The sequence below is a fragment of the Lygodium microphyllum genome, chromosome 19, assembly GCF_053477565.2.
Source record: "Lygodium microphyllum isolate KBCC chromosome 19, Lygodium_microphyllum_v1.1.10, whole genome shotgun sequence".
NCBI classification, from domain to species: domain Eukaryota; kingdom Viridiplantae; phylum Streptophyta; class Polypodiopsida; order Schizaeales; family Lygodiaceae; genus Lygodium; species Lygodium microphyllum.
Window position 1 is genome coordinate 88,771,009 of NC_141153.1, and position 13,038 is coordinate 88,784,046.

General features: G+C 39.5%; 1 protein-coding gene across 1 annotated transcript; it reads left to right on the plus strand.

Moving 5' to 3' along the window:
• Positions 1-6,849: 6,849 nt before the first annotated feature.
• LOC148020129 (uncharacterized) lies at positions 6,850-10,721 on the plus strand. The gene has a single exon (XM_087700414.1). It carries the CDS (start codon positions 7,703-7,705, stop codon positions 10,196-10,198), a length of 2,496 nt encoding a protein of 831 aa, XP_087556540.1. The 5' UTR covers positions 6,850-7,702; the 3' UTR covers positions 10,199-10,721.
• Positions 10,722-13,038: the final 2,317 nt, after the last annotated feature.

The window sequence follows — 13,038 nt, forward strand, 5'->3', positions numbered from 1 at the left end:
GATATGCATGAACTACCAAAATCATGAAGCAAAAACCACTGGATACATGAGTATTGTGGTAATCAACCCTATCAAAATAGGATTGGTTATTTACATCATCTTTTCCAATGGGGAAAAAGTGATATTGTGATTATATTATATCAAAAATTGAGGGAACTAAAGCTCTTTAGAAAATTGTAGATGATGAGACATGTGATAAGGGCTAGAACTCTTGCCAAAAGTTTAGGGGATGATGCTAAGAGTTGATGAGAGATCTATGTAGCATGGGTTTAGGCTAAGCTAGCAATTGAGCCACCAATTAGAGTAGCCAAGTGGTTCAAATCATCAGCCTAAAATTTGCATGAAGTAGTGGCCTAACACCCATGTGAAGCACTAGGAGAATACAACGAAATCATCAGCTCACACAAAGCTTTGGGATCTCTTGCAATTGCTTTCTTTGTGGCTCAAGCACCCATAAACTCTCTTGCCATTTGAAACATACCTGCAAATCTTGGTGTGAAGCATTGAAGACTATTAGTGATTTGAGAATATGGGTGCAAAGCACTAGGAGAATCTAGGTACAAAATGCCTAGTTTATTATTATGGAAGAAGCTAAAATTTTCAAGTAAAGAAAAAGACTAAAGTTTGAGGTCACTCTTGATGTGCCACATAGGTTGCAATCATAATTATGCTCAACGTCTCTTTTTACCATATTTCAATAGTATTGTACATGAATATAGTTAGAACCACCAAGGCACCTTCTTGCCTTTTTAGGAGGTGCCTTTTTCCTTGGCCTTGTATATATGCATATACTTACTCTTGAAAATTTTCTCGCTTGATATTATATTATACACTTTGTGCTTTTCTTCTCCAAGTATGTGTGCATTCCTAATCCCAAATCCAATGATGGTATCAGAGTGCAGCTTCTTCGGTCTCTTCAGTGGATTCATCGACACTATGCACTTGATTTCCTATGATTGGGGGAAGATTTGATGAGTGTTTGTAGGTCAATAAGTGCCACAAGTATGCCCATAGTGCTCGATATTATCATTATCATATTAATTATTCGGGTTGGTTTTAGCTTGCATCTGCACTACTGCCAATATTGTGTAGGCTATTTTGTCCTTTTGCGCAAAATTTTCAATAGCAGTAAATTCTATAGACGAGATCCTATATTTTCCTTTGTATTATGCTTCATATAGCACATTTTAATTTTGTGGATATTTTCCTCTATACATGGAACTTTTGCATAAACTATAGTCAATGGCCATGGTTGGCAACAATAATGTATTTTATAGATTGGTTGTTAAGGACAAGTTGGATGGAATTAACCATCCAATATGAGCTTATATGATGTATCATAAACATCGTGCATAGAATTGAAAACACCCTAGTGATGTTTTGGAAGTTGCAAGTGTAGGAGAAACAACATAAATAGATGTTGTTGAGAATGTTGTAGGTTCTAGCGATTCTCCAGTTAATGCTACAGCACCACCCTCACCTACTTCTGAGTAGATTCATTAGGATGGAAGATTTGTAGAGACTCACCCCTTGATTGCATTGTTATTAAATATACCACGGTCTCACACATTTTCTCATGTAATATAGCTAAAAATGCTTGGGATATACTTGCGTATTTGTATTAGTGAAGAAATAAGGCCCATGTTGCTTACTTGCATAAGCAATTAGAGAGTGAACATATAGATAAAGGTGACTCCATGAATAGTTTTTTGACAAATATCAAAAATCCCAATTTGTAGTTGATTAGTACAAATGAGATTTTTCTAGACAGTTCAGTTATGTAGACAGGTTATTCTGGATAGAATTTTTCTTTTCCTTATGAGAGTTTTACATGGATGCTACTCCTTTTTTGAAAATGAGAGTTAATCCTAATGATTTATCATTCAATAAGTTGGTTTTTGTTTTGTCATCACAAGAGGAAGAATCTTAATAAAAGAAGTCCATTATGCATGTTACACATTCAAATTTTGTGGCCAATTAGAAAAGTAAAGAAATTTTCTCTTTTGCTCTGGTAAGCAAAAATTTGCAAAAATTGTCCAAACAAAGAAGGATGATAATGATGAGAAGAAAAAATAGAGTAAGATCTATTATTAAGGAAAAATATCATGTCATTAAGGACTATCCATGAAAGAGTCTAAGAAGAAAGAGGCTAGTATGGCTATTGTGGATACCTCTCCTTTTTAAGTTGGAATTTGCAAATGTTGTGCACGATATAGAGTGGGCATTTAGTATGCAATGTAGTTATGACCCCTCTTTGCATGATTCTTGTACATTTATTATGGACTTAGGTGTATGGTATTTTGATAGTGGTACCACTAAGTATATTACTTCTCAATGCAGACTATTCACCTCTCTTGAGTTTGCCCCTAAGGGAAATGCTATTACATGTATCAATAACTCTTATTATCTTGTTAAAGGATTTGCACAATTGTGTTGATTGTTTGCTTCCAATGAAAGTACTTTCACACTTATGGATGCTTTGTATACTACTCTTTGTTTCTACACTTGCTAAGATTAGATTGATTGTTAAGTTTGTTAATGTGACAAGTGAACAATTCATGATGTCTCTTGTGGTAATAAAATCATTGCATCTGGTTTAATATGTCGTTGGCTACAAAGCTCAATACTTATGATAAATGTATAGTTGTAGATTTGTAAGCTATTTAAGACACAAACTTTGGCATGTACATTTTGGTCATTGGAATTTTGCTAGTTTTCTGCACCTACAAAAATCTAATATAGTGTCTTCCTTGCCTACTCTTAAGATACCTACAAAATATGTTTGTGAGGACTGCGTATTGACTAAGATTTAGTATGATTTCTTTCAAAGAGATGATTCAATCAAAGTTGTTTGCAAAATGTAGCTTGTACTTAGTGATGTTTGTGGTCCAATGCAAATGCCATCTTTTGGCATGTATCTATACTCCATGTTGTTTATTGGTGTATTGTTTGAAAGCTAAAGTGTCTTTGTGCTTTAAGTAGTTTGTAAGGATGGTTGAAATTTTGTGAAGATGTAAAGTGGATATTCTCCATTTTGATTGAGCGGGTATATATATAAGGAGTTTAATGTATGTTTGGCAAAAAATGGGATAGAATACCAACGTGTATATATATATATATATATATATAACAACCAATATAAGCTAGATAGTAGTGTCGATTGTTAATAAGGATCAACTTTTGGCAAAGGCTTATGTTTAATAGAAGGGCATTGACTTTAATGAGACCTTTGCTTCCACTTGTTGTATGACAATATTTCATAGCATTTATGCATTAGTAACTCATATGATTGGAATGTACAGTAGTTGGATATCAAACCTATATCTTTGAATGGTGATTTATGAGGGCAATTTTTTGTAGAAGGGGCAAGAAAACAAAGTGCACAAATTGAAAAAGGTGCACCTTGATCTTAGCATGAGAAGATATTTGTATATTTGACTACATTAGTTATCATAACAGTCCAACTCCGAGCACATTATATATAAGATATGAGGGTTACATGTAATCATTGTGGTATGGTGCTCACTGGTTTTAACGAGACCTATTGCATCATTATTTGGTCCAATTTGAGCAAGATGGAGGTATTTGCTTATATCAAATAAAGCATATCAAGACATTATTACTTAGATTTATTCTTGCAAATTGCAAGCCTATTACTACTTCTATAGACATAGGATTGAAGTTGAGTATTCAAGATGCCAAAGATTGCTTTGATGTCTTTATCAATAAGTTATTGGATGCTTAATTTATGTATGCATTATGAGGCTTGATATTCAATTTATAGTATCATAGATGAGCAAGTTTATGCATAGCCTAGTCACAAAGGATTGGTAAGTAATGAAGTGTATCTTTGACTATTGAGTGGTACTTAGCACCTTGACCTATTTTATCCCAAGAGAGGATCATTGCCATCGGATTTACATGCTTTTTTAGCATGGGCATTAGCATGCATGATTAGGAATACATATCCACCAATAGAGAGAGAGAGAGAGAGAGAGAGAGAGAGAGAGAGAGAGAGAGAGAGAGAGAGAGAGAGAGAGAGAGAGAGAGAGAAATTCTCTCCCTCCCTCTCTCTAAATTTTTTCTTCTCTCTCTCTCTCTCTGTTTTTCTTTCCTTCTCCTCTCCCTCTCTCTCCAAAATGTTCACCCTCTCTCTTTCCACATCTTTTATTGTCACTTCAATTTTTTTAAATTCTCTCTCTCCAAATTTTTCACTATTGTGTTCAATTTCTTTTATTTCCTCTTTATCTCTCTCCCCCCAAACTTTTTTACTCTCCAAAACTCTCTCTCTCTCTCTCTCTCTCTCTCTAAGTTTTTTCTTTGCTCCCTCCACAAAGCAACACACAGACATATGTGCACACAAGTGCAAATACGTATATAGATGCAAAAATGCATATAAACCTATGCTAATACAAATGCACATGCACAGAGTATATAGCAGGGATGGGGTTACACATCCACTCTCCCTCCCTCCCTCCCTCCCTCCCTCTTTAAATACATGTACACGCACACTTATGTGCACACTACACATAAAACCATAGATATGTTGTAGTCGCCGTGCAACTTTTACTTCCCTTGCGAGTTGCTTCACAATAGTTTCACTACATAGTAGCCTAGTTGGTATAATTTTTCAAAGGTCCTAGAGTGATGGGTTAATTGCCTTCTTATTAAAGATTTCAATATCAAAGAGCTATTACATCATGTAAACTTGACATCACCACCACTTGTACCTTTGTAAAAATATTTGACTATAAAATTAAATGAAGGTGAAAGAGAGGGTAGAAAGTTCATTGTGTATATAGGAGAGATTTATACAATTTTTTCACGTACACTAGTTCTATAGAAGGTGCCAATCACAAAATCATTAATACTAGTTTGGGAACTAATTTGAAAACAAGTAGGGTAAAGAAGCAAATAAAGTGATTCCAACCCCCTAAAAGCAAAATACCCACACTAGTTTGGTGGCAAATTTACACAAAAGATCTATCTTTTCTAGCCACTTGAAGCTTATAACACAAATTCTATATACTAATTAGCATGGCTAGAAAAGCAAAGCAAGCCTCCTAATTGTGCTTTGTGCGGTCAATGCAAAGCTGATGAGGATTTATACAAATTTTTCATAAACATGCTAATCATAAAAGCTTCAATACTAGTTATCCTTTTTAGACACAAGGAGAGTAAAGGAACCGATAAAGTGAACTCCCTAAAAGCAAGTCATTGCACCCTAGTTTAGTGACAAATTTGCACAAAAGACGTATCTCTTTTAGCCATTTGAAACTACGATATAAATTCATGTATATCATACAAGTTTAGTGTGAATCAAATAATTGAGCCATGCACATTTGTTTATATTTTGGATTTGTAAAACCTCAAAATAGTACATCCTTGAGTGTCACTTTATTGGCCCCTCATTTTCACTCTTTTCTCAACCCTCCATCTATAACTAGGTCTTCTTTATATGAGTATTAAAAAAATCCCAAATATTTTTATTTGAGTGCCATACGATGTATTTCAACTACATAACAAAAATATTAACTTGCTGGAAAAAAAAAAGTATACAAATAGCTAGATGTCAATCTATCGACCCTTTGTCTGTAAGTATCTTACTTTATTTTCAACCTAATGTAAGGTTGCATTATTTTTAGAAAAACCTATGCTTCATAAACTCTCCATCTATGTACTTAGGAAAAAATGATTGTGACAAGTGTGCAAAAAAGCCAAATATAAGTGGCCACACCAAAGTAGTCCCTTATTCTATTCTACTACCTTGATTCTCAATATAATAGACAATGTGAAAGATATGTATAATGTGATATGAAAGTGAGTTTAACAACCTAATAACTTCTTCATTGAGACATGGCAAGTGTTGACTAGTTGCAGTTGCTTTGACTATAGAATATTACATAGGGAAAAGAGACCAGTAGGTAAAATATTCCAATAGCTTAATAAACTATGATGGCTTCTTAGGCAATTAGAAGGGCTATACATTCCATCAACATTGGTTTGGACTAGCTTCATGTCAAGTGTATCTAACGAGGAGGAAGAGGTTTGGTACAGATGCTAGCTGTATAATGTGATATGAAAGTGAGTTTAACAACCTAATAACTTCTTCATTAAGACATGGCAAGTGTTGACTAGTTGCAATTGCTTTGACTATAGAATATTAGATAGGGAAAAGAGACCAGTAGGTAAAATATTCCAATAGCTTAATAAGTTGTGATGGCTTCTTAGGTAGTTAGAAGGGCTATACATTCCATCAACATTGGTTTGGACTAACTCCATGTCAAGTGTATCTAACGAGGAGGAAGAGGATTGGTACAGACGCTAGGTGTTAATGTGGGCCTGAGTACCAACTAAGCCCATGTGCAAGTTCAACAGTGATCGATCTCTATGCTTTTGTTATGTATGAAGGTATGTTACTTGGTGAGTCACAGTCATGGAGAGTGTAAGCATCAAAAGCATGTGCAGTGCCGTGAGAGAAGGGGAAACCTACAAGAAATGTAGCATACTAGAAGGTAAAAAAGGCAAAGGGAAAGGGCACCCTAAGGCAAAGCCTTGATGGGGCTTTTGGAAAGGTGTTGAGAGGGCCTAGAGGATTTTGACGGTAAATGTGTGGGCGATAGAAAACCAATTAATAAATGACTGGGCTGCTTGCAAAAGGTTAAAAAGGCTGCTGGTCCCCTGATAGAGGACAGGAAACACTTACAAGCATTTAAACCAGCAAAGGCAAGCCAAGAGAGATTTATCACATATAATAAAGAGGGGAAAATAAAGCCTTTAAGCCTGTATGTGTGTGTGTCTTGGACCCTTGGTCTCATTCATTAATAATTAGCATTTGCTTTTGCTCTCTGTAAGTCTGCATGCAGGCAGCCAGCACACAAGCACGCATGCATTGAGACATACACACACATTTTCTTCAATTCTATATACACAAGCACGCCAATGTAACTCTGTAGAAGTGAAGGAAATGGGTGTTCTTCTCATACTTTTATTATGGCCTAAGCACAGAGAGAGAGAGAGAGAGTCACCCTCTGCGTGTGCACCCAGCGTGTGTGATATGTATGCCTCTCAGCCAAATGCGTGTCTAGCACTTGTTGATAGTGTGAGCCAGAGCCGAGTGGCCTCTCCCTTGCTTGGACGCACCCAGCGTCGATTACCGTGTGCCTCTCTCTCATATCTTTTGCAGCAGCAGCTACGCCACCACCCTCTCCCCCCTCCCTCGATAACCCCAACATGGGCAATTTTGTCACTTTTCTCTTCGTCCAATGCCACACTCCAAGGACCAAGAACGTTTGATTGGAAGCTCCTGCCTTTCCTATGCAGAAACAGATTAGAGCCCCTCGGTCACTCCTCCTTCCCACTTTCTTGTGCTCATCTCTCTCTCTGTCTCCCTCTCTAAATATTTGATCATGACAAAATCAACCAGTATCCAATCCCCAACATCTCCTACTTCTCCCAATTGCCACACTACACTTAATTTTAGGCAGCCTCTCAGGCACTCCCATGCTGCTACTGATTAGCTCCATCTCGGAATTCCAATTCCACCCCTCCTGTTCTTCCAGAATGTCTCCCTCCCTTTGTATGGCTCCTCCTAGCTTCCCCCAATTGCCTCCATTTCTGAACTCCGAGGATTGATCGCCCCGCTGCCCCTTCAAACTTCACCTTCTACCCCTGTCCTTCCCTCGCTTGATTTTTCTTCGTCATGGCTGCCACTGATAACTTCTCCGATGCTGCAGCGCTCGGGAGGTCCTCCAGCATGGATGCTCGCGATGGCCTCTCCCGTTCCGACAGCCAACGCAAAACAAAAGGAGGACGCAGGGGCCCAAGATCAGGCAACGAGCTCTTCGTGTGCTTCGCTCCGAGAACCTCCCTCAACCTAGTTTCCAGGCCTGTACTCAGTCCTGCAAGGGAGAAGGGTAAGGAACACCCAGGGAGCGGACGCAGGGGAGGAAAAGCCCTCTCTTCCTCCATTTTTTCCAAGGCTGCTGTGAAAAAGCAGGGCTTTGAAGGTGAAGAACCTACATCTCCTAAAGTCACCTGCATTGGGCAGGTAAGAGTTAAGCACAAGAAAGGCAAAGAGGCGGCCGCTCTGCTCAAAGGCGGCAAGCAACAGAGGAGTCTTAAGAGCAGTGTTGAAACAGTTCAAGAAGCAAAACCGCACAAGGAATCTGCCTGTTCTAGCTTTGGCAAGGATTTCTCTTGCTTTGGCTTGCCCTGTGACTCTTATGGTAGCTTACCTTCCTTCAGAGGTGACAAAAAAAGTGGCGGAGCTGTGTTTGCCAAATCCCTAGTGCTGATTCAGCAGGAGACGGAGGGCAAACCTGAATCCAAAGGAGCTGCCATAGAGTCCGCAACAGCAACAGCACCAGCCAACATTAAGCAAAGTGAGAACCGTGAACCTGCTTGCCCTTCTGCATTAGACATGGAAAAGGTGGTTAGAGACTCTGAACAGGTAGCTGCTGTTGTGCCCGAAACTTCAACTGGGAAAGAAGCGCCTGCTACTACCCAGCTAGCTGAACTTGAGAAGAGCTTGATCAAGCAACCAGAGGATCCCGTTTCCGAGACGGAAATGGAGGAATACGACTCCTTTGAACCTGAGCCTCCCCCACCAAATGCTCTTCTCCTCATGCGGCATAAAGGCGAACACTTGCGTGTAGCTGTGCCACCCCCCTCAACTAACATCACCTTGAAAAGAAGCACCTCTGCCCCTGTTCAATGCAGATCAAAGGAGGAAGAAGATAGAGAGTCTGAAGTAGTGTTGGAACAGAAAGATGAAGACACCCCAAAGCTCACTTCTAGTACTAAGTCCTTCCTCAAAAGGTGCAAATCCGTCTCCCAAAGCTTAACTCGCTCAAACAGCACACAGGGCTCTGCACATTCCACAGAAGCCAAGAAAGACAATTTGACAGAAGAGGAGGCAGTCCCATCAGAAGCACCGGCACCCCAAGCCACAAATGCACCTATGGAGAAGGAGCCACCACCACATGAACTAAATCTAATCAATGTAGGTAGATCTGAATCAGAGTCTCTCAAAATTTCCCTTGATTTTGTGCCTGAAACATGGCTGTGGGAGACCTGCACAATAGTGAGGCACCCAAAAAGTGACAAGAGGATTGTAGACAAGCAGGGAGCTGAATGGCTAGATGCAGAGCTGGAAGCTTCTCTCTGGAAGAGCTGCAAAATTTCAGAGCCTCCTCAAGTGAAAGATACAGGCACAGCAAGCAATACAACTGAGCAGGTGATTGCTGATGCTGGAGGTGCAGAGTGGTTGGATGCAGAAGTGGAGGCGACATTATGGAGAAGCTGCAGGGTAGCAACATCTGCACAACAAAGCTTACAAGAGGATGGCGACGTGCCTGAAACAGAACAAGACCTTGAGACAAAACACAATGTAGCTGATGGCACGCAGGTGATTGAAGAGCAGAGGACCAGGCTTGCTTCTCTGGGTAGGAGCTGTAGTGTTGGAAACCAAGGTGGGAGGCAGCTAGAGAGCGGCTGTTCTCTGTGCAGAAGTGCGAGTGTTGGAAGTCAAGGTGGAAGGAGCATCGGCCATTCTGGAATTGGGTTGAAAGACACAAAAGACCAGTGTATTGGAATTGAAGAGGGCAAATCAGTTCATTTGCCTCATGCAGAGCTCTCAGAGACTAATTTGGCCAAAATTGAGATAGAAAGGATTCCAGATCAAGGCGAGAATTTTACTGTCTGTATTGTGAAAAATGGAGAGGACCCAATTGGGCCTGTTAAAAATTGCTCTTGTGATAAAAATGATTCAAAACAAGTATTCCTGGAAGAGGGCAACATTCCAGATCAGGAAGCAATGCAGTTGCCACATGATGCAGTGAAAAATGCAGAGACAAAGGAACCCTTATGCCAAGCTCCGTTTTCAGCATTGTTGGATCCAACTCCTGCTCCTGCTCCAGCTCCCTCTCCATCTCCCTCGCCCGGCTCAGAGACTCTCCTATTTCTACGATATAATCTGGGAGCTTTCCACATATCTTTAGATGCATCAGAGGGCATCATTGATAAGGCAGAGCAACAACAGAAGGCCCGTATGTTGAAAGCTGTCTCACACTTGCATGAAGTAGGAACATATGCACGGCTACTGAAAGCCTCTAGTGGAAAAGAGCGGGTCTCGTTATCCTCTGCATTCAGGCTGCAAAGGTGTAAATCTGAGCCAGTCAGATTGACATCGTATTGATTCTTATTGACATGTATCATAGATAACACACTTCTCCTTAATACACCAAAACAGAAGCTATCAGGGACAGCTTTCTCCTTGTATAAGAACCCCCTCATGCTAACAATGATCACGATTGTGAGCATAACTGATTTGTTACCTGTCTGCAACAAACTGGAAGCATACAAAGCAGAGCTTTGATGCTTTATACATAGTGACAGGAAACTTATATTGCATCCCTTGATGTACCTGCCATGTAGAAGTACCACTGTCCTCCTAGTACGCACTTCAGTGTCAAAACGCTAGCTCTTAGTGTCCTCTGATGTAAAGGGCAACTTTGCTCCTTGTTCCGATGCATGTCCTGATTCTTCAAGGGTAGCAGCAACAAACAAAGATGAGCCTTGAAATGCTATACATATTCTCTTTCACCTTTTCTTGTTGTACATTTATTATCTGGTACAATATGCCAGAGCTTAAGTGTTTGGTTTAGAGCAACTATCATTATGCTTGATTAAATCCATGCTGTTTTCCCTCTGCATGTCATATCAATATCGATATTTCTTCACAGGAAATAGCAATGAATTATAAGTACTCACTTGACAGTTGATTCATCAGATAGTGTCTACTTCTTTTAATGAATCTACTGAAACTACTGTCCAAGGGCACAACAATGTGCACATGAAGTGCATGTGTTGCAAGTTGACAGGTGTTGCTTACAACCGAATACTCTTGCAGGTTGTTGCTTGCAACTAAATACTCCTCTCCCTGTGCTGGGTTGACTGCTGCCTTCATGTTTGGCAATGACCATAACATCTACTTGGACTTTGGGTCGTATGGTCAGCTCTGGCACTGCTCATTGAGTCTCAACATTGTTTTGGGTACTAATTGGGCTGTGGCCAGTTTGCATGAGCTCAGTCATAACCTCTTGTCATGCTAAGAACTTAGTCTAAATGATTGACAATAGACAACAATACCGATGAATGATAGCTGTGTATTGTATGTTGCAAAGCTTTCTGCTATTTTGCTGAATTCCTTTTGAAATAATAGTTTGACAAGAAGTCGAACTATTTCCCAAAGCACGATACAAAGTATCAACAATCTGCAGAATAATGCTCGCCATATACATCTATCTGCTATCTGTCTCAATACTCTAGTCTCATGTTGATACCTGTGTCTCTCCAATTGCTGGGGGTGAAAAACTCTTGAAAGATTTAACCGTCCAAATCCTCTATGATCCAATTTCTCTGTTTTTTTCTGTACTTCTAAGCCCTCATACTGATACCTCTGTACATATTCCTGTTGATCGATGTAACAGTTCATGAAGAGATATCTGTCCAAAAACATTCGTGTTGATCGATGCAACAGCTCGTAAGGAATTTCTGTGTCCAAATCCCCTATTCCCCTCTCTTACAGGAATACCAATACCTCAAGAGGCATTCCGTCCTCTATGACCTGGCCAAACCCTCATGCTTCTATCTCATGTTGAGGCGTCTATCTGTACCTCTGTAGAAGTTATCATTGATCGCTGTAGCTAGCTTGCAAGTGAGCCGCACATAATAAACACTATCGAACAGTTTACCGGGTGAATTTCACAGGTTGAAGATGAAACACCAAGAATCACAGCCGGGGATCTGATTTTTCTTGCGCGTGGGGCTGCCTTTTTCCTGGTACTATAGGGCCTCCATGAAAGCTGTGTCAGGGGACAGAGAAAGAGAGCCGCAATAGCTACCGTTGCCCGTATGAGATGGCCTGTAGTGTAGGCTGTGACGATATATCATCATATCGTCATGCGTGTTTCTTCCATCATCCAAGTCTTTTTCCTCTCTCTCCTTTTGACTGCCGCAGCACGGGGGGCCCTGACAGGGCGCAGACAAAAAACATGGGTCTACCATCTCTCTCCCTCTCGATCCTCTCTCTCTCTCTCTCGATCCACATAAATATTCTCTCCTTGGATGCTTGCCCTTTTCTTTAAAACGCGAAATATATTTTTTGTAACAAAAACATATCGTCAACCAGTTTTATAACAAAAAGTCCAAAAACTAGCCAATTTTCATAAGCACAAACCTGAATTTCAACTATGTTTTAAAAAATTGATGGGAAAAATACACTAAACTATAGTTTTCTATGAACACTAGTTGAGACACTACTTATGGTAGCCATTCTTCTTCTTGCACAATTTTTATTTAAATCTTTTGTTTGATTTATAGTGAAAATGTGTGGCGTATCTGGATAAGCATGTTCATACAGTATTTATGGTAGTTGTATTTGCTTAAACTTTATCTAAATTGTTTGTTTGCTTTATAACTGAAATGTGTGGCATATTTGGATTAGCAAAATGAGTTTGTCTTAACAGATAGCTTCCATATTACTAATGATCAAAAAGAGAAAACAACAAATATCTAGTAAATAAAAATAAGAAATCTAATGCTCAAACTAAGTTTGCCCCCCTATTAATGGACCTTGCCAACCCTAGGGACTTTTGGCAATCAAGCAGAATCCTTAAGCAAGGGTAAGGAAAAAAAATAATCAATTAGAGCCTAATACTATTACAGTTTTCCTTTGAGGATGACAAAAGAGGAATTTGTAGGTAGCTCTCAATTTGAAACGGACATGAAAGCTAAAGTTGACAAAATCGAACATGACTGTGATCTCAATACCCATGCTGGGTCTTAGGGTCCTTTTTGCACTTGAATCCTGGCTTTAAGATTTGCTCTCAACTATATATTCTTCTCTTTTCTCTTTGATATCTATTACAAAAAAATTTAACGTAAATAATTGTCCTTCAAGAAGTGGAATCAAACATACAATTAAGTATTGTTGAAAGATATGACAAATGATGTATGCTCCAGGAAGAGATGTCC

Coding starts and splice junctions, on each gene's coding strand:
- LOC148020129 (XM_087700414.1), top strand. CDS start 7,703: ATGGCTGCCACTGATAACTTCTCCGATGCTGCAGCGCTCGGGAGGTCC.